Raw genomic sequence first — 23,832 nt, forward strand, 5'->3', positions numbered from 1 at the left:
AATTTCAAGCCCATTAACCACGCTGTTGGGCTAGCTGATTTATTACAGTGCGGGGCTTTTCTGAGTGTGAACATTATCTGAGAATAAATCAATCTGCTCCTGGAAAGACTCCTAGAAAGAGGGGGAGAACAGGGGGAGCTGCTTTTATGGTACAAAGAGGATCTGAATGGTCAAGGTGCCTCAGCCCCACAGCACAGACATTGTGTGTGTGTGTGTGTGTGTGTGTGTGTGTGTGTGTGTGTGTGGGTGTGTGTGCGTGTGCATGTTTCTGTGTGTGTGTAGCAGCATAGAAAGTACTCAGAATTTATACATGAATTGTAGACGCTTTGCAAAGATGGACCAAAGTATAATTAGGGATGAAACCTTAAATTGTCTACAATGAGGCACTTAAGAACCAACTATGTGACTGTTAATGATATATATTGAAATAAGCTATAAAGGTGACACAACATGAGGCAAACAGATGACATAACCATGCAGTACATATCCAAAACCAATTAATAACTTTCATGTAGACTCAGAATAGAATCATAGATATGGAATAGAACATCCCTTTCGTGCCTTTAAAAAAAAAAAAAAAAAAAGATTGTGTGTGAGCATGTGAGTGACCAATACTAAGCTCGTTTTACTTAACCAGCTAGCTAGATGAGGGATGCTAAAGTTACACCTCTCTCAACTCGCTTTCTTCAGATTTTACAGTGAATGAGCAAAGTATTTCTCCTGTGCTTGGCCAGCGTATAGCTCAAGCTTGAGGAGGAGACTGGATCATTTCCCAGAATTCACTGTCCACAAAGCAGATTTTTTTTTTATTGGGAGAGCGGTTCTCTCTGTAAGGTTAAGCATTAGCCAGTTGCTTTGTGGCTTGGTACGTGTAGTGTGGTTTGAAGACCAATTGGCTATGCTACTTTGGGAATCAGATTCAAGATGGAATATAAATGGAAATGTAGTCAAAGGATTTTACAATTACAAGAATCACTACAATCACTTTCCAACCAGATGAGGACAAGAAGCAGAGACCTGTGTTCCAATACAATTCCTTATAAGTATTAAATATTAAGATTCTCTCTCCTACTTTATATACATATATATATATAATTAGGAGAGAGAATCTTATTGATAAAATACAGTAGTATATATAAATTTTGCTTTACATATCAAGCCTGTCTTTCAAAAATGTAAAGTTTAAGGAAGTAACACTTGCCGTGCTAATCTTTATTCACTTATGGAGGGCTCCAGCACCACATGCTAAGGTGACCTGAATGAGTTTTAGTAGTCTAACAATTATCTTGTGCAACCCAAAACAAACATTCTCACTTTCACAAATGCCAACAGTGCCACGTGGTGTGTTAGCAGCCCAAGTGAGATTACACAGCAAACCATCAAATGCCCACAAACATCCTCCACTTACAGGACTGGAAGCCCCGAGACTCGTGGAATTGCAGTCTATCCAACCGTCCTACACCAATATAAGAAATTTTTGGTAAGAGTAATGGCCCCGTATACAGACTTAAATCAATAGGATAAAAACCAGCTGTGTTGCACACACCGATAAACAGTTCGTGACAAACAACAAACACAGATTAGCAAAAGAGACACATATAGAACTGGAAGTAGCAAAGTACCAAAACACAACAAATTAATGGAATTAAATTAAAAAACCCCAAACAATGAAATAAATACTCCAGCATATACACAGACTTCAGCAACACTGAATTTTCACAACCAAACTTTTGGTCTATAAATATGTGACAGCATCCGTATAATGCAGTTCAAAGCGACTCAAAGTTAACAAAATAAAAGTAAAACACAACAATCTCCTTTAAGCTTTAACCTCAGAGTGGAGGGTCAGGCGAACAACAACTAAAGCATGACAAATCCGCCCGGGCCAGGTCCAACTAAAAACAAAACAGAAAACTACCCAGAGTGAAACGAAATCATGTACAGGACAGCACAACGGTGAACCCAGGAGCAGAAGCAAAGCAGTAACCATGACAAAACAAAGCAGCATCTGATGACCTCTGCTGTAGGCCACCCGTGGACGTCACCCTTTCGTGCACAGCTCCGGATGTATGTGTACTGACCTAAATCACCATAAGTAAGGGCACTGACATTAAAATAAAATGGCAGTCAGTGATGCAAAAAGCTGGATAGTAAAAAAAAAAAACTTAGTTGGACTTGGAGACTGGAGAGAGCTGGAGAGGAGAGTTTAGCTTTCCTCAGTGCTGTATAGGAAAGCTAGAAGTTCTCTCAGAAAAATGTAATGATTAGCTTTTACTTGCCGCTCGTCCTATGTAAACTCCCTTACAATGTTTTTATCTCATTGTGATGCTCATAAACACCCCATAAGCCCCTATAAGGAGAGCTACAGATGGTGTGTGTGTGTGTGTGCAAATGTGTGTGTTTGTGTTTGTGTGTGTGTGTGTGTGTGTGTGTGTGTGTGCAAATGTGTGGCCAGCTGTGAGTGTGAGTGAGCTTGTGAGGAGGACTCACTGATGAGGAGGGAGGGACTCTGTGAGAGGCTTCATTAAACGTTACTGCTAATGAAGTGAAGCCATTTCACTAACACACACTCGCGCGCACACGCGCGCACGCACACACACACACACACACACACACACACATACGCACTGGTCAAGGACAATGTTTTGAAGTGTATGGTTATTTGTAAATCTCTCAGGTGGATTTAGATCTCAGCCTGAGGTAACCTGTCTGCACAGCTGCAGTGTATGCTCCACAGTAGACACTGACGTACGCTGCCTCTTCCGTGTTAGACGCTCACCCACCATTCACTGAGGAGACCTGTTTATCCCTCTCTCTTTTCCCTTTCATCTCCAAGGATTCATATGTGCGCTGACACTGCATGGTTTGTCTGAGCTGTGTGTGTGTGTGTGTGTGTGTGTGTGTGGGTATTTTTTCACGTGCACATGTGTGTTTATGTTTGTGTGTCTGTAGGTCTCTACTACTACTACAAACAAATTATCAAGGAACTGAAATGCTCTGATCCCCAAACTCCAATACACATAATTTGTGTGTGTGGCAGAAGAGGAATGATTTATAACCAGCCATATCTAATGGATTGCCTGGGTGCTTGAAAAATTATGAAAAGAAATTAATTAGCCTTTAGCGACCCTGCTGTCCATTTCTTTCCCTCTCTCTCTCTCTCCTGCTCCCGTAGGGGATGGGTGGAAAGGAGAGGACGAGTGTGACCCTCTCAGCCTCTGACACTTGCCCGCCTGTGGTGAAGGTAATTAGAATTTAAATGGGCTGCTCCTGTCATGCCAGAGTCCTGACTGGCCCATTACACAGAGTGTCACACACACTCACACACACACACACACACACGCACGCGCGCGTACGCGCACATCTTGCACACCCACACCATCCTGGCTGAACCCGAGTGAGAGGAAGGCATCTGCTCTTGCTCCTTCTCCTCTGGTGGCCAGTATCACATGTATTCGGTACATTTTAGCCATTTCTAAACAGGAAACTAAAGAATCCACTTGTTCTCAAGCCCTCTTCTGACATGCTCTTTTTCTGTGACACTCCACTCTAGAATTCTTTGATGTATGTATGTATATATATATAATACTAAAAAAGAACTAAAATCAAGACTCTGGTAGCCTCTGATGACCCGAGTTGAATTCTTTTTGAGTCTTGCGCCTTTTGCCAGCAGATCTCACGCCAAATGGGAGAATAATATCAGAGTGCCATCATTTCTGCTAAAATTGAGGCTTTTCTTGCCCGGCTTTCCTCTCTCACTCGTGATGGCTGAGTGCCTGCGATTACCTAGGAAAGTGCTGGTCCAGTAAAGGAGTGAAGAGAGTGATATCTGCCGCCCCATCGCGGGAGGACAGCCACTCTGTGTTATTGTCTTGTCCTTCAGCTTAACTTTTAACTGGAACACTTTGAATCGGTGGTTCTGCTTTTTCCTCACTGAGCTGTGCGACGCTGTGGGCAGGAACATCTGCTTATTGTTCCCTGGGAGAGGAGGAGAAGCTGAGTATGAGAGCTTTGTGTTCCAGTTCAGATACCTCTTCAAATTAAATCCAAACTTTCCCTATCACTACAACTAGGCAAATTCATTCTCTAGGCATGCACAAAGAACATTCCTTTATAATTAGAGCAAATATTTCTTGGACAACATGACATATCAAAGAAAACTTTTGTTCAAAATCTTGTAAGCAGTGGAGTAATATTAATAAACTGATTATTTTATATCCTTGCAACCTGTGGGGGTGTGTGTGAGGGGGGGGGCACTACAGAACTGCCTGCATTTGGGAGAGGTGCAAAGCTTTATTGTACAACTAAAAATTCTTTTAGTAATTAAAGAGAATAAAAATAAATCCAGATTTACATTCCTACTGACTGTTTGATCAACATAGATTAAGAGAGCATTTACAGAAACAGGGGCCTGCTTTAAGAATTACTCAAACCTTGAGCATTATCATACTACATTTGACAAGCTTCTAACACTTCAAGTCAAAAAAGTTGGCACTTATTTCTGATTATTTATGGCTGACTGAAACTAAAGTTGTGAAGAATAGTTTTTTTCAGAAGAGTAAGGGAAAAAAGAGGATAAAAAGGACATTGAGATGATTTCAGGAGACACGGGGAAATACAGAGAGTTTTATTCCTCTCACACCTCAGCTGCTGCCTTCTAACCTGCCAGTTTGAGAAAAGTCCCTTTTGATGAATGACCTTTAGTACTGCCTCACCATTTCACTCACTGTCTGAGTCCTGTGTGTGTGTGTGCGTATTTGCGTGTGCGTGTGTGTGCTTACATGTATATGTTCAGGTGTGTTTTCTATGTGTCTCTGTCTGTCTTGTCTGTGTGTCTGTGCCTGTGTGTGTGTGTGTGTGTGTGTGTGTGTGTTAAGCAGCTTCAGGACAAGTTTCTCACTGCACTTCTTGACATGTTTACAGATGCATTACTTAGCTGAGAGTCACAGGGAGATTAGTGCTTGGAAAACCTCCAGGACCCTGCAGAGAGTGACAGTATAGTGGTGTTGTGTGCCCCCCTCCCCTTCTCTCCCTCCCTCCCTCTCTCTTCTCTGCGTGTGCGTGTGTGTGTGCACAGATTTGTTTATGTATGTGTCAGTGCCCATTCAGGTCACAGTGCAAATGTACTTTGTGTAATTACATGGCTGTGTTATGTTGCATGGCCTGTGTTTAAAACTGTTATTTACACACACTGGATCGTTTATCCATTTGAATACATACACTTTGACTGTTACTACCTGCAGTAACACTCCTTCTATGTTGGATCTGATGTGGACTCTATTACTTATAGCTGACAATTTAGTACACCAACATGAATGTCTCTTCTTTGGTGAAATATGGTGAAAGTCAAGATTAGGAACTTTGTAGGGTGTGCTATATATTTTAGAAGGAGCTTCCAGACCCCCACTTACACAGGTGGCATGTGGACGGAATGGAGTTCTGATGGACCTGATAGCGTCAAATTCAGTCATTATCCATGTGAGAGATTAGACACCCTCTCCCGTACAGAAGAAGCGCTCCGTAAAAATTACCCAGGAGGAAATGAACTGCTTAGAGTGAGGCTTAATGTCACTCTGTTTTGGCAGCCTCCCTGAGCCGGCTTTACAGGGCAGTCTGGCCTGGGCCACATGACAAACACTGACTCTGGGACTGTGTACAGCCATATGGTGGATGCTACATTAACAGTGTTAAAGCCAGAACTGAGGCATTGGCTGGAAGCTGGGAGCTTTAGTCAAAAGCGGCTGAGAGAGAGAGAGATGAGATGAAGATGGCACTCTGTTATATGACGGCTTTGATAGAATGCTGCGGTAGTGTGTATGTGTGTGTGTGTGTGTGTGTGTGTTTGCGATAAGGTTCCACTTCATTAGCAGTAACGTTTAATGAAGCTTCCCACATTGTGTGTGTGTGTGTGTGTGTGTGTGGGCATATGTGCGTGGGTATGGATGCAGATATACACATGTGTGTACAGAAGAGACTCGTGCAATTATCCCAGGTGAGAGATGATGATGAGTGCACTTCCTTCATAATAGCAGATGCTCACACACACTTTTCCTCTCTCTCTCTCTCTCTCTCTCTCTCTCTCTCTCTCTCTGTCTCTCTGCACACAAACACACACACACACACATACATATACACACTTGCTTCTGCTGATGAGATGAGGCATGCAGACCCTGTGTGTACTGGTGCATAACATAGGACAATTATGGGGAATTTTCCAGGCTCCGAGCAGTGGTAAAACAAATGCAATGTCTTTTTCCAGCTGAGTGCAAACTATGAATAGCATACCTCTGCTTGCTACCAGCACACTCAGTTTGCATCAGTACAAGTCGCATTGAAAGAGTGTATTTTAATGAATGAGGTGTGTTCATCTAATTACACCCATCATTTGTGGTTCATTTGTATGTACGTGCTCTTCAGCACCTCTTCTAATGGCATTTGTTTCTCTGTTATGAAATATTCTCTTTGCTCTGATTAACCAATGCTCTTTAGCATCCATCAATACAAAGGAATTACAAGTACCAACTGAATGCTGTGAGATATTTACTTTCGGGAGTTTTTTTTTTTTTGTCTGCACCGAATCTTTCAAATTTTGTTGTCAGTAACATTTAACAGTTTGCAATATTTGTGTGTTTGTGTGCTTGCGTGTGTGTGTGTGCTTGCGTGTGTGTGTGTGTGTGTGTGTGTGTGTGTGTGTGTGTGTGGGTGGGTGGTTGGATGGGTGTGCAGACAGTTGTGTTTGAGACTTCACTGTCAGTCAGGTTTGAAGACAGACAGAGCTGTTTGCCCATATGTCAATCTATCAGCTCAACAGACAGCTCCTTTATCCTTTTCACTCATTCTCTTTCTCCCTCTCTCCCCCTTTCCTCCCATTCCTCCCTGTCCCTCTCTCTCTCTCTCTCTCTCTACAGATCAGAGTATGACCTGGACTATGACTGCTATCGGGAGGAGCTGTATGACAGGTATTGTCAGGTTGGGTGCTACACTCCTGGTCAGGCATTGTCTGAAAGTGCTGTCTATCAGAGCAGGACAAAATGCCTCAGAACGACACGCTCCCTCTCTCACTCACTGTCTGAAAACACAAAGCGCTGACTGCTCATTGAATCTAATGTTTTTCTTCGGGACCGAACACACAAAGTGTTGTAAAACCCAATAGATTAACCAAGTTGGCTTTGTTTTTTAGTGAGATTGTGTATCACAATGCTCATAGCACAGACTCACCTGTCATCTCACCTTTCTAACACAGACTCACCTGTCATCTCTGCATTGGTCAGTGCTCACATAGGAAATAGGACAGGGATGGAGAAATGGATTCAAGGAGCATATTTTTAAACCTGGTTTCAGTATATCTGCATTGCGGTTAAGGTTTGTTTTTTATAACTGTCTGTCTGGGTTATAGATATGTATGCTTATAAATATCATCAGGTTGTGTTATATATGAGCATTCTATGGTGAAAATTATCCTTTTTTATCTCTAATATGTAACCAATTTTATGAAGGGCAATAATACTTGACAGTTGAAATCAGGTTATTTTGTTTTATACTCACAGAGAATGTTGAAAAGTCTCTGAGTTCAGAGCTGCTGATGAGAGAAACATCTCGTAGTCTGAGGAGTTTGTGAGAAAGCCGGTTCTACCTGCGGCTGGTAGGATCTGTTTATGCAGATAAAGCCTAGAGTGTGATAAATGACTTAGGTTAGCACTGTATGTTCCTCTGCCGTTGTGTAAATGCTACATTATGCAAATATTTGAAAGTGAGATCTAAGCATGTGTTTTCTTTATTTTTCTTTCTGAGTGTGCATTTGTGTGCTCACATGTGTGTGTGTGTGTGTGTGTGTGTGTGTGTGTGTGTGTGTGTGTGTGTGCCCGTGTGCGTGTGTGTGTATGTGTCTCTATGTGTCTGTGTCTGTGTGTATGTGAGTTTCTGTGTTTCCAAGCTTTCTCTTCTCTGCCAGTATTGCTTGAAGCCTCTCCTTGTCCATGGTCATACTCATAATTGCACTGATAGTGTACTAACTCCCCGGGCACCATGAAGGTGACACAGGTCATTCCTAAACAGAAAACTCAGCACATTTAAATTAGAATTGGAAGAGTTTGTGAGCGCACACACACACATTCTGACAAACATACATGCACGTACACACACAAGCACAAGAACACACACACACACACACACACACACACACACACAAACACACACAAACACACACACACACACAGGCCAGTACCTGGACAACAGAGAAGAGAAGAGAAGAGAAGAGAAGAGAAGAGAAGAGAAGAGAAGAGAAGAGAAGAGAAGAGAAGAGAAGAGAAGAGAAAAGAAGAGAAGAGAAGAGAAGAGAAGAGACCTCATTGTTTGTAGCATCCTGTCTGAAGCATCAGAAGTCTTTGACAGGCTCTTGGCACCCAAAATAAACTGCTGCAGCGAGTCTGTTGGCTCTGGCCCCTGTCACAGATATGTTGGATTGACTTTGCCCTCTCCTGCCAGCTTTAGAAAGGAGCAGAATGAAAATGTCTGTTTGATGTGTTTGACAACAGAAAATTGCTGCATACTTCTCAGAGAAAAACTTTTGGATGGATGATGCTGTTGTGCTTAGTTTGTCAGACGTGACAGATTTTAAACATGGAAACTTACGTGGAGGAAGAACTCACCCGATTATGAGAATGTGACATGAATCGAAGAACACTTACCCCCGCTCTCCCTACACCCTGAAAGCCATGCACAAAATACACACACACACACACACACACGCACACACACACACACACACGCACGAACATACACACAGGAGAACACAGACAAATACTGCACTTGAACTCACTCACACACATTTATTGTCATTCCTCAGCTTCAAATCTGTTTGTTTCTGTGTTTATTTCCTGGCACTCTTAACACTGCTCTCCATCCCTTCTGCCTTGCTGAAAGAGCTACTTTTCTTTTCTTGTGTAGATGTGTCAGTGAGAAGCCAAATCTAAAATTTCTGCTCTGTGGCAAATCAAACGAGACTGTAGAATTCTGTGGGGTATTTTGTCTTTTTGTGTAATGATGGGCTTGTTGTCTCTGTTGCTGTTATTGTTATGGTGGTTGCAGTTGTTGATGGTAGTAGTAGTTATAGTAAGAGTAATAGTAATGGTTGTAAAATTATGGGTAACAACATTAGACCACATTAACTACTTTTTATATAGAAACTTGGTCGAATGACTGTATGAATTGTCACACTCTATCGCAAGTGTGCGGCATATATATTTACCAGCGTGGTATTGTACCACTTTTCCATTCAAAGTAGCAACTAGAACCCCTGTGTCCATACAGGGGTCTTATATTAAAAAGTTATTAGGCTAAAAGAAATGCGCTTAATACACATGACACAATGAGCTAATACAGGGCATATTGACTATGGAAATATAGAAACGGATAACAGGTAATTAATACAACAGACCATTCAATTTGTAAGTTAGAGGCTAGAGATGATACTAACAAGTATCATGAGTTAGCCTACTTGCTCTCTCTTTATCTGACAGCAGTTCTGAAGTGTGAGTGTGAGTGTGTGTGTGTATGTGTGTGTGTGTGTGTGTGTACCGGAATGTGAATAGATGTGTGAAGGATGAGGCAAGGGAGATAAAAAACAATGGAGAGCAGAGTTTTGGCTGTAATTTTTTTTTCATGAGGGCAAATTCTCTGTGCCTGTGGTAATGAGGTGTAGTGGCTAATAACTGTCTGTGTTATAGATAGCAAAATGTGTGTGTAACACTTTGAATGAAAGTGATAAGGTTTATGTTTGTGATCCTTGTAAGACTAATGCATTGATAAGTAAACATTTATATTTTTATTCAAATGTGGCCCAGTTGTTTTGGCCTGTGCACTTTCTATTAAAAAATCTCGGTCCCCTGACATACACACAAGCAAACACACACACACACACACACACACACACACTCTCTGTAGTCATTCTGGCATTACATTAATAGCAATGGCATCACAAATTATTGAGCTGTAATGCTTGGAACTGCTGACTGGAGCACCCCTGTTATTTAGCAAAAACAATCAGCAAAGCAAACACTCACTGCCAAAGAAAAGGTGGGGGGGGCGGGGGGGGGGGGGGGCAAAGGGGGCAGGAAAAAAATTGAGGAAGAGTATGAGGTTTAGACAGAAGGGAGAGAAACATGTGAATGAGGGACACGGAGGAATAAGTGAGAAGAGAGAGAAAAAGACAGAGAGAGCAAGAGAGAGAGAGAGAGGGGGGAGACAGAAGAGGAGGACGAGGAGGAGGAGGCGGTGGTTGAAAGCGCTGACAGTATGAAAAACGAGCTCGTCACTCTGGAGCCCCAGTCCGCATGAAGAGCTAATTCAACCACCTCAAACTGATGGGTGATAAGCGCCTGACTGCCATCCACTTCTCCTCACTGCCTTATCCTCCCTCTGTCTCTCTCTCTCTCTGTCTCTCTCTCTCTCTCTCTCTCTCTCTCTGTCTCTCTCCCTCTCTCTCTCTCTCTATCTCTCTCTCTATCTCTCTCTCTCTGTCTGTCTATCTCTATCTCTCTCTCTCTCTCTCTCTCTCTCTCTGTCTATCTCTCTCGCCATCTCTCCTAGTGCCTCTCTTCTCTCTCACATCTATGCACATGCATGCACATACACTTCACTGTAACTAGTCTCCATGTCTGTCTTTTTTATCCCTGACAGTGTTTGCTGCTTGGTGTAGGAGAAAATTCTGATGGTGTTTTCCCATTTGGTATTGCCCTTGGTAGACTGAACAGTTTAGTCAAGCACAGCTGTCCAGCGTGATAGTAACTGCATTTTAAAGTATTTGAGTATATGTGGATGGTGGGTGTAGCACATAACTCTCTCCCTATTTAAATGATGTTACAGTGTGTGTGGGTATTCCTACGTGTGTGTCCGTGAGTCTGTGTGAATGTGTGTGTCTGTGTGTGTGTATGTATGCCTGTACACACGGTATTCCCCTCCATGCTGATAAGGGTCTATGCAGAGCCAAAGCTGCCCGTACACCGTGTTAATCCCCACACATCCACACACACACACTGTCATTGTCTCAGTCAGGGATCCCTTTTCTGTCAGGCTGCTGTTCAAAAAGCCCTACTGATTAGCTCACACTCACTCATGGCTAAAGGACTTTACAATACCTTAAAACAGTGTAAGAACACAAAAGCTTCTTCCCAGAAGAGAACAGAGAGATTCACATAAGCACACCGCAGCAGAGGCCTGCTGATACAGTTAACAATGCACTGAGTTCTTGTGTGGTACCACTGCTTTTCTCTCCAGAATAAGCTGCTCATTTGTGAAGGTGCCGTTTCTGTGTCTGTGTTTGTGTGTGTGTGTGTGTGTGTGTGTGTGTGTGTGTGTAAGAAAGCAGGGCTGAAGATTTAGAATTTATCTAAGGGGAAGAAGCTTTCCTCCAGCGTTTTGACGCCAGCAACGTTTGAGTGGCACCTGGCGCAATTACAGCACCCACGCTATCATAAAACAACATGGCTGCTCACTTATTAAATGCAGTTGCTTCAAAGCTTGTTTAATAAAGGGGAGAAACCTTCTCTGCATCCTTTCTGTTCTGAAAAATGCTGTGGAGATATTATAAAGGCAATAAGGTAAAAGGGCCTGAAAAAGGTTGACAATGGACAACAACGTAAACATAGCACTTTACTGATCAACTCCCAGCACTTTTCACCAAGGTTGCCAAAGGAGTGGCTGTGTGATAGTTTGGCCGGATTTATCTGCTCAGTTGTGGATTATCATCTTTAAGGTTCTTTCTCCTTAATCCTGTTGTGCTGATACATTTGTAATCAACACACATTTTAAGCTGTTGCTTAACAAGAGACACATGCCTAACCCAGTAACCGCACGTGTTGACACTGCAGCCTTCTCTTTGTTCCTGTTCATATTTCAGTAGTGAGAGTGGACTGGGTTTATCCTGCTGCTTTGTTTTACTAATAGATTGTTCACAGGTGACAATACCAATTGGTGGCACATCACAAATCCCAGCAGTCCTCTCTGATAGTCAATATTCATTTGAGTGGAAGCATGTCTAGTATTCTGTGTGCCCACACTCATGATTGAACTCCCAGCACTGGGAATTCATCAGAATTCACTGCTGAACAACGTGCACAATCACAGACACACACACACACACACACACACACGCACGCACGCATGTGCGCACGCACACACGCACACACTTACGGCATATGTATTGAAAAAATATAGGGGTAGCACAGTATCTCTCTCTCTCTCCTTCTCTCTCTCACTTGCTTATCATTGTTGCTATCAGAGGTCTATATGACACATACTCATAAGCTCTCCTGTCATCCTCTGTGCTACACCACCAGAGGTTTTGAATTGCTCTGACAGTATCAATTTGATTCAGTGGAAGATAGAGTTAGCTAACCAACTCACTGTGGCTTACAGAGAGGGAAGAGCAAGTCAAAAGGTGTGACGAAGGAAGTCAGAAAACATGATAAAGCTAAAGGAGTGAAGCTGTAGAAAAATGTGGGATCGGAGAGGAGGACTGGAGAACCACAGTGTAGGAGACAGAGGTCTAAATGGATATCTTCAGGAAAAGACATGAAGCCTTAACTGTGAACACAAAACAGCTTCTCCCTCTCTGTCTTTCTCTAAGTCTCCTTCCTCAGTGTCCCCTCCCTTTCTCAGATCCGCTTTTTTTTCTCTCTACTGTCTCCACTGTGTGTGTGTGTGTGTGTGTGTGTGTGTGTGTTTGTGCCATTCCTCAGTGGAGACTCAGACACTTACAGACATATGGACTAAACTGATACTGAGCATTCACTCAGACACAGAAGAAAAACAGAAATAAGAAAGACAGAGAGAATACACTGAAAATCCTCAAATATGGCATTAATGGTGAAAAGTCTAATACACACACACACACGCACACACACACACTGTAAATAATATGACTAAAATATTCTCTTGGCCACAATTTCCCCTAAAATTCCCATTGGTTTATTTAAAGTATTCTGTGTTATTATTTGGCACAGGGTGGCGCAGTTGCCTCAAAGAAAGAGGGTCCCGGGTTCTGTTCCCGGCCGGGTGGCCAGGGTCCTTTCTGTGGGCTCTGTGTGGTCCTTTCTGTTCGGTTTGCATGTTTTCCCCTTCTGCATGGGTTTCCTCCGGTTTGCTCCCACAGTCCAAAGACATGCAGGTCAGGGAAATTGGAGACACTAAATTGCCCCGAGGTGTGAATGAGTGCGTGAATGTGTTCGTCTGTGTGTCTGCCCTGCGATGGACTGGCAACCTGTCCAGAGTGTTTCCCTGCCTTTCGTCCAACGAATGCTGGAATAGGTTCCAGCACCCCCCCCCCCGCGACCCTAATTAGGATAAGCAGCTTAATTAGTGAATGTGTTATTATTGTTTTTTCTTTTCACTTCTTCTCTTTTGATCATCAGTAGTATACGTGGCATTACGGGAATATCTAATGCATTTTAAGTATGTTTCATACATCATGAGGAAGGCGTTCAGAGAAACTACAGTCACACTTATATTTCAATGTTTTTCATCTCTCTCTCACACACAGAATGAACTGATGTGAAGGGCAGTGTGTGAATGTCAACGTTCTATTAGTTTGGTGTGGTAATTTGCTGTCATTTTAGATGGTTATATTCGTGACTGACATCTATGCCTCTGTCTGTCTCGCAGGGTCTATGATTACCAGCGTGTACCATCTTCTCTGCCAGCACTGCCCCATGGCTCCAGTTTACCCAAGCGATCCCGCTCCTCCTCCTCCTCATCCAGCCTGCGACGCAGCCGAGACAGGCCCTCCTCAAAGAGCTCCAGACCCCACTCCTCCAGCAAGGCCAAGTGTAAGAGAACACAAGCACGCATATACACGGCGACTATATATGTAAGATTTGAGGAGAGGGACAGTTGGAGGGGGCATTTGTCAGTCATGGATGCCACATCTCTGCAGGAAGCAGGAACACAGCAGGGAAGAGGTCAGCAGCATAGCTTGTGTCTTTGTATTGATAAAGGACAGGACATTGAGAGCCCTTAATGTGAGAGTGAGTGTGTGTGTGTGTGTGTGTGTGTGTGTCAAGGGACTTGTGTTTCTGTAGAGTGTGTTTGTCACATGGGGGATGAGTTTCAGACTCTAGTAGGGAGACTCCAGATGGGTGTTCATTAAAAACCTGTCCTCTACAGTTTCTCCTCTTTTAATGGAGGCAGCCCTAGAACACACCATTACACCAGATTAACAGAGCAGAACAAATAAGAAGTGTTTAGACTGTGTTATTACCCACTCTCATCACCTTCACTGCCTGCTTATAAAAAGAAAACTTGTTCTCAGAACCAAGGGAACAAAAATCCCTGTACTGTCTGTCTTTTAATAATCCTTTCTGGTACACTCCTCTCTCTAAAACGTACAGTATCTTACTTTCCATCTTTGATTGGTATCTCAAGCTTCCCTTTTTTCCCTCTCTTTTGCTTCAACAATCCCTCTTTCTTATTTTCTCAGTGTTTTCCATGCTTCATTCTTGATCTGGTTGATCTTGTGTTCTGAGATTACATTGTACAGATCCCTCTTGGGCTTTTTAAAAGCACTGAGATAGTGGCCTTTTTATGAATGTTCACCATACAGACAAAAGAAAGGGAGACGACAAGTGGTTTAAGTGGTGACAGCATAAAACTCTCTCTCTCTCTCTCTCTCTCCCTCTCTCTCTATGTCTCTCTCTCTCTCTCCAGTGAAGATGGAGGAGCTGCAGACTATAAAGAGAGAGCTGACAGTGATAAAGGTGCAGATTGATGGACTGTTGGATAGCTTGGACAGGATGGATAGACAGAGAGAGGAACACACGGGTAAGTGGAGCTCAGTTGAGAGAGCGTGTCTTCCTGTAACTTCATCTTCTTCTTCGTCACAGTAAGGAGAACTTTTTCCAGACAAGTTCTCAAGAAAAGAGTCAGGAATATGGAGGATCTCTGCTGCCTCCTAGTGACCAGCTCTTCTGTCTGTTAATCAGGAGCCTGTAGCTGTGTGTGTACATGTGTATCTGTGTACATGAGTGTGTGTTTACGTTTCTCTATGTGTGTATTAATATGTTGTGCGTGAGTGCTTTATTGATTTCCATATGCGCACCCTTCATCCTTATCTCTTATCCCCATCCTTGAACGATGGACATTTCTGCTTCTCTGGAGCTCTCTTTCTCCCTTTATCTCTATTCATGCACATCTCCCCCTCTTTAATTACACCTCTCCATTTTGCCTGGTGTCATTGGCAGACAATCAATGTACTGGAGTAAGGCTACTGTCACATTCTCTGAGAGAGTGAGTGTGTGTTTCAAGGCAGACAGCTCTTGGCTGTGTTTTTGCCTCTATTATGCATTTCTCTGGAGCTCAACGAGAACCCACAGCAATGATGTACAGTGCCTCTTACTCATTAGGTCAATTCAGTGCTTCGTATGAATGAATACTAATGGGGATAGATTAACTAAAAGCTCTCGTCGGTGTGTTTTAAGCTTTTAGCTCATGCAAATCAATGCTTTTATGTGTCATCTCTCTCACACCCCACTGACATTATGGGTCTTTCAGGTTCTCCTCTGTCTCAGGAGGGTAGTTTGGGGGGTTCACCCTACCACCTCTCAGCCAGCAGTCCGGAGGGCTCTCCCACAAGCCCCAGCCTCCGCCGCAGAGTCTGCAGAGACAGCCCCGAGCTGGGGGAGGCAAGCGATGATGACCCCCACACGGTAATCAGCCCCCCACTGACTACTCAATACTTTGACAAATAGAAAGATATCCAAGGCATGCTTTGACAAATAGAAAGATATTGCAGTCGTAAATTTCACAACTGTGATAATGGCTTTACACCCAAAACACATAAATCAGTTCTCCTCAAGTTTGGGGAAAAAAAAAAAAACATTAAGTTATGTAAGTCTGACAAAAACACAGGGACAGTTCCTTCAAATTTGCCTTGACTAATATAGAATTTTGTCCCCGTCTCTTTTCTCCTCTGAGACTGCATATAGAATAAAGCATTACAATCAGAGAACGAAGACTTGTGATGATGTGTTTTCAGAAGCTTTCAACACTCAAACATAGCTAATGAAGTCTCTCTCTTTTACCCCCACACTGAAGTGCAGTCATTTTGTGCTAGTTCAATCTCTACGTCTCAATCTGGCATGCATGCTGAGAACTCACACTCTCTATGGGCTTAAGAAGGCCAATCAGTACTGTACTTCATACAGATACTCTGTCTATATATGTGTGTTTGTGAGCGTGGGCGAGCAGAGATAAGCAATGCACAGAATGCCTCTGCATGGCAAATCATTCTGGCAGCTGATAAATTGCTCTCAAATGTTGCGAATGTAAGACTATGGCTGTCTCCCTCAGACAAGGAAGAGCTACTCCCACAGGTTCACTCACAATCTCCACACGACAAAAGCAAAGCATGGAAATTAAAGCAGCACCAAAGGAGAAAAAAAAAAATCTGCTTCTCGTTCTCTCGTTCGCTCTTTCTCTTGCTTTCTCATTTCCTAGCTCTCTCGTTCTGTCGTTCTGTCGTTCTCTCTCTCTCTTTTTTCTCTCTCTCTCTCTCTCTCTCTCTCTCTCTCTCTCTCTCTCTCTCAGGCTAATCATTATGTCATTGCTTTGACATATAACAGCTTTATTGTGTGACAGATCTGCTCATGCAGCATAAAATTCTCTTAGCTGCTCTGCCTTTGCTCCATTGTTTAGACAGTAGAACATACCTATTTTTACCTTTTTTGTTAAGCAAGCGACTTAAGAAGTTCTCACTCACACACACACACTGAAATACAGAGAGTAAAAAAAGCAAGGAGAGAGAAAGAGAGACAGAGACAGAGAAAGAGAGAGAGAGAGAGAGAGAGAGAGAGAGAGAGAGAGAGAGAGAGAGAAAATGAGATTGAAAAGAAGAACAATAAATCCAGCTAAGAGAGCACTTTTGTTGTCAGCTTTGTGGGTCTTATATATAGAGAGCACTATTATCCCACAGAGACCACATTACAATTATGTGTAATTACCCTGGAGTGTGTCCCCTACCTGGTGACACATTAAGTACTTTTGGTCCCCTTCCATCTCTCTGCACACAAAAGCAAGGCCTCAATTACCCTGTTGCAGCGTTAGTGTCATTGTGGGGACCTGCAGGGCTTTGGCTCTGCCCTCACACATCTGACTACGGAGCTCAACAGGCACAGAACCCCACAGGTCCATACACATCCCACCCACACCCTCACACCACCATATATCCCCTTTTGTCCTTCTCTTCCCCTTATTTCCTGTGTCATTCTCAGTTCCTTCCTTTCTTTTCACTTTCTCCCACTGGTTTATTTGTCTGGGGACTTGTTTCTGCTATTAATAGGTGAATAATTTGTGAATATTTCTGCAAATAAAATCATTTTCTATATTTTATGCCAATTTAACTTTTGTCCAGGAAGGCTTCATAAGCTATGACTGGCAAACTATGAACATTTTGCTCAGCATTAGAACTTGACACGGTGGTTTTATTACCAAAGTATCCCGTCTAAGAGTCCAAGGCCAACTGCATCCACAGCTGATGGATGGTGTTCAGATGACAGCTCAGCTTCTCACAGAGCATCCTGCATACCACATTAGTTAACTTGATTTGGAAATCTTATGTCAGCCCATTGCTTTGACTGAAATAAGCGTGTTTTACTATTTTGGCTTAGGTTTTTACATTAAACCAAACGTCTTAACCTCAGTTAAATTATCAGCAGTAACTTAATTCAGTCAAGGCAACATATTTTGCCTATTGTTTTCGGATCGAGGTTTCAACGTTGCACTGTGTAGGGTAACCGGATGAAGAGCTGCCCTGCGGAGTAAGTGACCATCTTTCCCTTTACTTTTCCTCAGATGAATCACCACAGCTCTGATTTGGAGGACGAAATGTAAGGGAGCCCAACTCAGGTTCGCAACTTGTCTTTTACAGTTAACGCTGATCACAGCCTATAACTTTATGTCCATTGGTGCTGAAGGTATAGTCATCTTACCTCTCAGTCACAACCGTGAGCAGGAGTTGCTTGATAGAGCTGAGATGCTATTTAGAGAAGAAACTCATGAATACATTGTTTTGTCTTGTCTGCAGACACATGTGAAGCTCGGAGACACGGCAAAGGGAAGAAGCGCCTAACATGGAGGAAGAGCACACGATCCATTCGTCTGTCAAATAATTACAATGTGAACACCTACATCATACCCTTTCACTGCATGTGTGTGTGTGTGTGTGTGTGTGTGTGTGTGTGTGTGCATATGTGTGCATGTGTGTTAGTGTGTGTTAGTTAGTGTGTGTGAGTGAGGGGGCTCATGCTTTTGGTCTTTGCTTTGTCAGAAGCGCTGGCAATTTCATTATGCAGAGCTCCACAGATTTTACCCAATGGATGTCTTTTGTCCCAAACTCTACATTACGCTTAACTGAACCAAGATCAGGCACCACCACATAGACCATCTCTCCTTTCCAGTCCTCATGAACTTTTTTCACAGAACAAGACACCAGCTGTGACAAGCACACCCGCATTCTGTCTAACTAGCTCTCGGAATGAGCATATTAAAAACATAAACATGCACATATGCCCCTCACGCAGACATATGTATATATATATATATACATACACACACACACACATATATATATACAGTAGGTGATTTGTTATATTTTAACAGCCCAATGGGCAGCGGGAGGATAGTCCAATGGTCACTGACACCACTCTATACAGTATATAGGCAGATGGCAGGTCAACAAGGGGGATGCATTGGATCATTTTGCTAACAAGGGGGATGGCATCCTCCCTTAGCCCCCCTACAATTAATAATGATTAGGGGACCACAAATCATTTAGGCCATGTAAATGAACATAGAACAAGTCTACTGTGATCTAGGTTACTAAAGCTGCAAAATTAATGAGAAAACTAATAAGAAATTGATTCATGTATCTGGCATTTCCTGTGACTGAGGCATTTTTCAGACAACCCATAAAAGAGGGCCAGTTTTCACAGCGCAACTCAGCAGTCCACTAAGAATATATTTATTCACTGACATGTGACAAGCAGTTGACAAGCTGCCGCCCTACTTTCCATGTAGATGGGTGAAATCAGTGAGAGGGGAACCAAACAAGTCATTTTGTCATTTAAAATTGTTGGTCAGGGCTTCCTTTCCAATGCCACCATGGGTTTTAACGGCAGCATAACTTTCTTAGCCGTATTCGTATGATCATAGAGACACCTGATACTCAGTACCCGGCATCTGTGTGACTTACCGTACGTGACTTACATTGATCATGAAGTCGTCTCTGTTCCCATCTCTCCTCATTGTGACTGAAGCACAATAGACGTAAACACCTGTTACATTCACTATATCTGTCCTTAGTATGGTAACATCAATTCTGAAAGGCCTGTTTGAAGCTGACAGAAAGAGAGAGGGAGAGACAGTTTTAATTATGCTGAATACTCTTTTCCATGAATGTTTTTAGCCTTCAAGCATGTTTTTAGCTCACCGCAGATAAAAAGTTTAAGGAGTACCACCATTTTTCAGGCAGTTTTACATTACAGCTATCTATCTGATTGGTATACATTTGTAGAGCCTCTTCTTCTGTGTGTACGGTGCTTCAGGTTGAAGAAAAAGGTCTGGGTCTATGTGTAATATTGTGTAATATTGTAAACTTTATTGTATGTGGTCAGCCTTGTCTGATTTTATCAAGCATTTTGTTTGGGGGAGTTCATTTTGTAAAAGACTACATGGTTACACACAAACACTTTTTTGTTTTGATATTTTCTTGTGCTGTTTGGTAGAATGTGTTGGTTTCTTTCTTTGTTTTTGCATTCATATAAATTGAAATGGAGACTCAAACATTGTCACAGTAGTAAAAGTATTTTCATATTGATTAAAAATGCCTCTGTTTTTTGGGGTTTTTTTTGTACATGATCATTGAAGATTGCACTGCCATTTGGTAAGGACTGGCCCAGAGTAGGTGCATGATAGAAGTAGTGGTGCTATTAGATTAAGTCTATATGAGCAGAAGCTTTCTTGTGCAACACAATTAGTGACATTACTCTCAACATACCCACAGTGTAGAGGTGTAGAATGAGCGATGATTGATTTAATGAATCCATTATTTCACTTGAGGACACACGCTGAAATGAACGCAGCTGAGGTTCCATGACTCTACATCACAAAGCTAGCATGAAGAATTGTGCAAAAGCTGCTTCTTTTGTGCATTTTGAAAAAAAAAAAAAAAAACAACTGAGGCAAACAAAAATACAAACAAGACCAGCTGTGTCCATTCAGCTCCTGGGTGAATTGAGTCAGAGTCTCACTGAATTACTACACTGCATGACTGAATACAAAGCTCAGACACATGGGATATCTTGCTCTTTTCAGCACAACTCCCCCTCAGATAGGAATAATAGGTTCCAAACATGGGTACATTACCAAAAACATTCTTTTACCTGAGATTGTCTCACTCAGACAATATTTAAGCTTGCTTGTGTAAGAGAAAATTTGAAGTCTCCTTTTGGAATATGCTACGTTTCTAAACATACAGGAGTGATCGATCTTTCCAATCTTTATTACATGCCAGCATGGGTGAGTACAACTTAAAGAGTAAAGCAGAGTCACACACTAAGGAGAGTGACCTCCCTTTTTATATCTTTAGAAAACAACTCTTGGACGTCGGTCGTAAATCCAAGGACAGGTTGTTTTACCTTATTTATCCAATGGCCTTAAACAGCACAGTTCTCTATTTCTGTCACATACAGAAGTTACACTAAGTGACAGCATTTAGCAGGATGCTCTTCTCTTGCGGAGTGTGGGTGTCACAACAACTTCCTATTCAACATCAGAGTCCATATACATCTCCTATTATAGCACTTGCAACGGTTTTAAAGTCATTGCTTCCTCTCACTGTAATTTTCCACTCTCCTCTAGATGTGTAACCGTCAAACATTTGGATACATCGAATACACAGCTAGATACATGTTAAAATATTTCCCACACTTGCCAGTGGCATTGCCATTGTAAAAGGTACCAAAATCTCATCTATCTCCTGTCTGAAAAAAAAAAAAAACACTTTTCCTTCAGAAGCATTACAATTTATTGGAATAATTAGAGCCAGAGAAAATGTATTATGAGATCGGGGTCTAAAGACAACATTGCTTGACTAAAGAGAATATTTTTAAACTATTTTTCTACCCTAACAACAGTCATTTAATTAAACATGAACTCTTGATATTTTACCACTGACTGACACAAAACTGACAACACTTGTACTATAATTTACCACTAAATGACATATAACTGACCACATTTGCAACATAATTTTATTCACTTGCACCATAATTTTATATATGTATATTCAGTACATAGATTTGGGTAGCATGAATATATTTAAATTATAAAGGGCGTGTGATACATGAGTGAGAGAGAAAATGAGCATCATTGCTCAGTGTAATGTGGGAAAACTGCAACATTTCATTTTTGAATTGCTTTACCAAATAGTTACTATTTGTATTTTGGACTGTAGACTTTGATCCTTTACAAAAAGCCAAGTCAGTGACCAAGAGGTCAGTGTTTTTAACTAAACAGACAGCAGTAATAGGACAAACATTCTACCTCTCTGTACAGTAAGTACAACAGAAATTAAGCCTATTTTATGACAACGAGTTATCTGTGATACAAACTGAGTAGCATTTCTCGTAATCTTAGATGTTAGTTGAGTTTCAATACTGTAAGCATGACTATCCCTGGTTTTGCTTCTCTGCTAATAATAGAACTGACTACACTCTACTGTTAGGTAATCTCAATCTAATTGATTTCACACACAGCCTTAATCCATTTATTAGAGAGAGAATTCTTTTAAGTAACTTATCACATGAGTTGAAAAGTCACTTGTGTAAGCTGTTAGCATTGTGATTGTTAATTTGTAAAGCAAGAATATGAGCCAGACACCTGTCCTTTGGCAAGTGGGTATAAAGGCTTGTAGATTAATTCACCGCAATATTTACTGCATGTTTAGAGGAAAGGATGTTTAACCTTGCCTCTACATAATGTTTTATGCACTGGAGCGTTGATTACCGATTCAGATAAATTTGACCACTCCCACTTGACCAGTTTTTTAAGGGCAGAACTCTGTCTCAGTCGCAACAAGCTCAGATGACCACTCGACTGCAGCATATCAGAGACCACATACTTGCGGAAAATAAGGTAACACTGCCCATAGTGTTTTACTGATTTTCTTTTTTTTTAAAATATGAAGTCACTGTTGTTCATGACTTGCTGTTTTATGAGTGGACGAAAAGAGAATAAAGGATCTGACATGTATGAGACATAAAATAAGAAATGCTCTAAATTAAAGCCAGTAATTGTGATTTATGTCACAAAGTAGAGGAGATACTGGATGCATTTGCAGAAAAAACTCAGAATTTATTCAAACAGGGCAATTGAAGGGAAGACAAGAGTCCAGGAACAAAACAGGCACAGGCCTAACAAAAGACTTCACAAAACTTACAGACATCTTGATAACAAACACAGGCATCAGGTAAGGACAATTCCACACAAATCAAAAGAATAAAACCAGGGGTATTTATACAAACTGAGAACAACACTAGATTAACAGGTACAACTAATCTCTGAGTAACTAGGTGAACCAATGGAAATCAGGAAGTGACTAAGAAAACCTAAAATAAAAATGACCAGCAGAGGGAGAGAGAGAGAGAGAGAGAGAGAGAGAGAGAGAACTGGAGCATGACAATATACAACAACCGCCAGTGTTTGTTGGCTCCTCCAGCCCTCCAGTCACCAGAAATCTCTTGGTGGATTGTCACCTAAGTGATCTTGGTAAAATTCTGTTCTAGTGTATGGACATGACCAGTCCTCTGCCAAGTCCCCTCACCACACACGTGCTAAATACTGGCATGGGTGTACCAGGGGCTGGGATGGCCCTCAGTTTGCATCGCCTAGACCCTGTTACATCAGCCTGGAGCCTCATCACAGCGGGGTAAAACATCGACAAACATAAATATGTCCCCCTCCCTTTTTACATATCTCTTTTTCAATTAATAAATATTTGTTTTATTCTCATATCATATTTCTCAATGTCTTTGGCAGTCATGATGTTTCAGCAGTATCCTATGCTTTTGCTATTCACCATGATTATCAAATCAGCAGACATTTAGTGAAATGGGTAGTATTAAGTGTGGCAGAATGTGTTGCTTTTGTGATTGGTGATTGCTAGGATGTAGCATTCAATCCCAGTAACTACTGCAGTCATCTATTGCAGGACGACAAATGATGATGGACGGTGCCCTGGACTCATCACCAGAGAATGTTTCACTCCAGGAGTTTATAAAATTCGCTTTGAGTCTGGGCAGTACTGGGAAGGCTTGGGTGAAACCTGTTTCTATCCATACATAGAGGTATACACACACAACACAGGCTTTAAACAAAGTTAGCCTACAGGACGTTGTTAGTTTTTTTTTTGTTTTTTTTTTTTTTGCAGTCAGAGTTATGCAAATATCTACTTCACCTTTTAATGTGGTCTTTCACAGATTGTCTTCAACATCACTGATGCTGCCCAGAAGTTCCATGTGCCGCTTCTCCTGAGCCGTTTCTCTTATAGCACCTACAGAGGGAGCTAGAGGGCCTTTGATAACATTGTTTATCTGTTACCAACTTGAGTTGTACTCAATCCCTTCATTACCGGGTCATATTCATCTAGCGTATTTATTTTTCTCTAGCAACAATACACCTGTATTACTCTACTGCATTTTGGAATGTTACTTCAAAATTGATCATAAATATGTCTACACAACGTTATTAAAGGTGCCAATGCTTATTCCGCTTTTCTGTGTGGCT

The 23,832-nt window shown here is 41.9% G+C and overlaps 2 protein-coding genes across 3 annotated transcripts in view; both read left to right on the top strand.

Annotated features, from left to right (window-relative positions):
• The window catches only part of LOC115828735 (RNA-binding Raly-like protein), a 43,637-nt gene extending 25,757 nt beyond the window's left edge, over positions 1 to 17,880 (top strand). The window contains exons 3-7 of the mRNA XM_030792822.1: positions 6,909 to 6,959; positions 13,660 to 13,823; positions 14,701 to 14,814; positions 15,544 to 15,698; positions 17,842 to 17,880. Coding sequence (XP_030648682.1) covers positions 6,909 to 6,959; positions 13,660 to 13,823; positions 14,701 to 14,814; positions 15,544 to 15,698; positions 17,842 to 17,880 — 523 coding nt within the window. The remainder of the gene's footprint in view (positions 1 to 6,908; positions 6,960 to 13,659; positions 13,824 to 14,700; positions 14,815 to 15,543; positions 15,699 to 17,841) is intronic.
• A 3,704-nt stretch (positions 17,881 to 21,584) lies between these two features.
• On the top strand, positions 21,585 to 23,812 carry uraha (urate (5-hydroxyiso-) hydrolase a). 2 transcript variants are annotated; one of them, XM_030765755.1, is made up of 5 exons: positions 21,585 to 21,602; positions 22,090 to 22,182; positions 22,833 to 22,975; positions 23,258 to 23,393; positions 23,526 to 23,812. In XM_030765755.1, the coding sequence occupies exons 2-5, from the start codon at positions 22,132 to 22,134 to the stop codon at positions 23,613 to 23,615; spliced, it is 420 nt and encodes a 139-aa protein (XP_030621615.1). In that variant the 5' UTR covers positions 21,585 to 21,602; positions 22,090 to 22,131; the 3' UTR covers positions 23,616 to 23,812. The 2 variants fall into 2 exon arrangements, with proteins under 2 accessions (XP_030621615.1, XP_030621616.1); XM_030765756.1 differs by lacking the exons at positions 21,585 to 21,602; positions 22,090 to 22,182 and adding an exon at positions 22,425 to 22,516.
• The last annotated feature ends 20 nt before the right edge of the window (positions 23,813 to 23,832 follow it).

This window comes from Chanos chanos, chromosome 2 (assembly GCF_902362185.1).
Source record: "Chanos chanos chromosome 2, fChaCha1.1, whole genome shotgun sequence".
Classification (NCBI taxonomy): Eukaryota; Metazoa; Chordata; class Actinopteri; order Gonorynchiformes; family Chanidae; genus Chanos; species Chanos chanos.

Excerpts from the sequence above, each read along its gene's own strand:
- uraha (XM_030765755.1), top strand. The coding sequence starts at position 22,132 with ATGACCACTCGACTGCAGCATATCAGAGACCACATACTTGCGGAAAAT. Across the intron at positions 22,183-22,832 it reads ACATACTTGCGGAAAATAAG|TGTATGGACATGACCAGTCC; the intron begins GTAACACTGCCC and ends ATTCTGTTCTAG. Across the intron at positions 22,976-23,257 it reads TGGAGCCTCATCACAGCGGG|GACGACAAATGATGATGGAC; the intron begins GTAAAACATCGA and ends CATCTATTGCAG.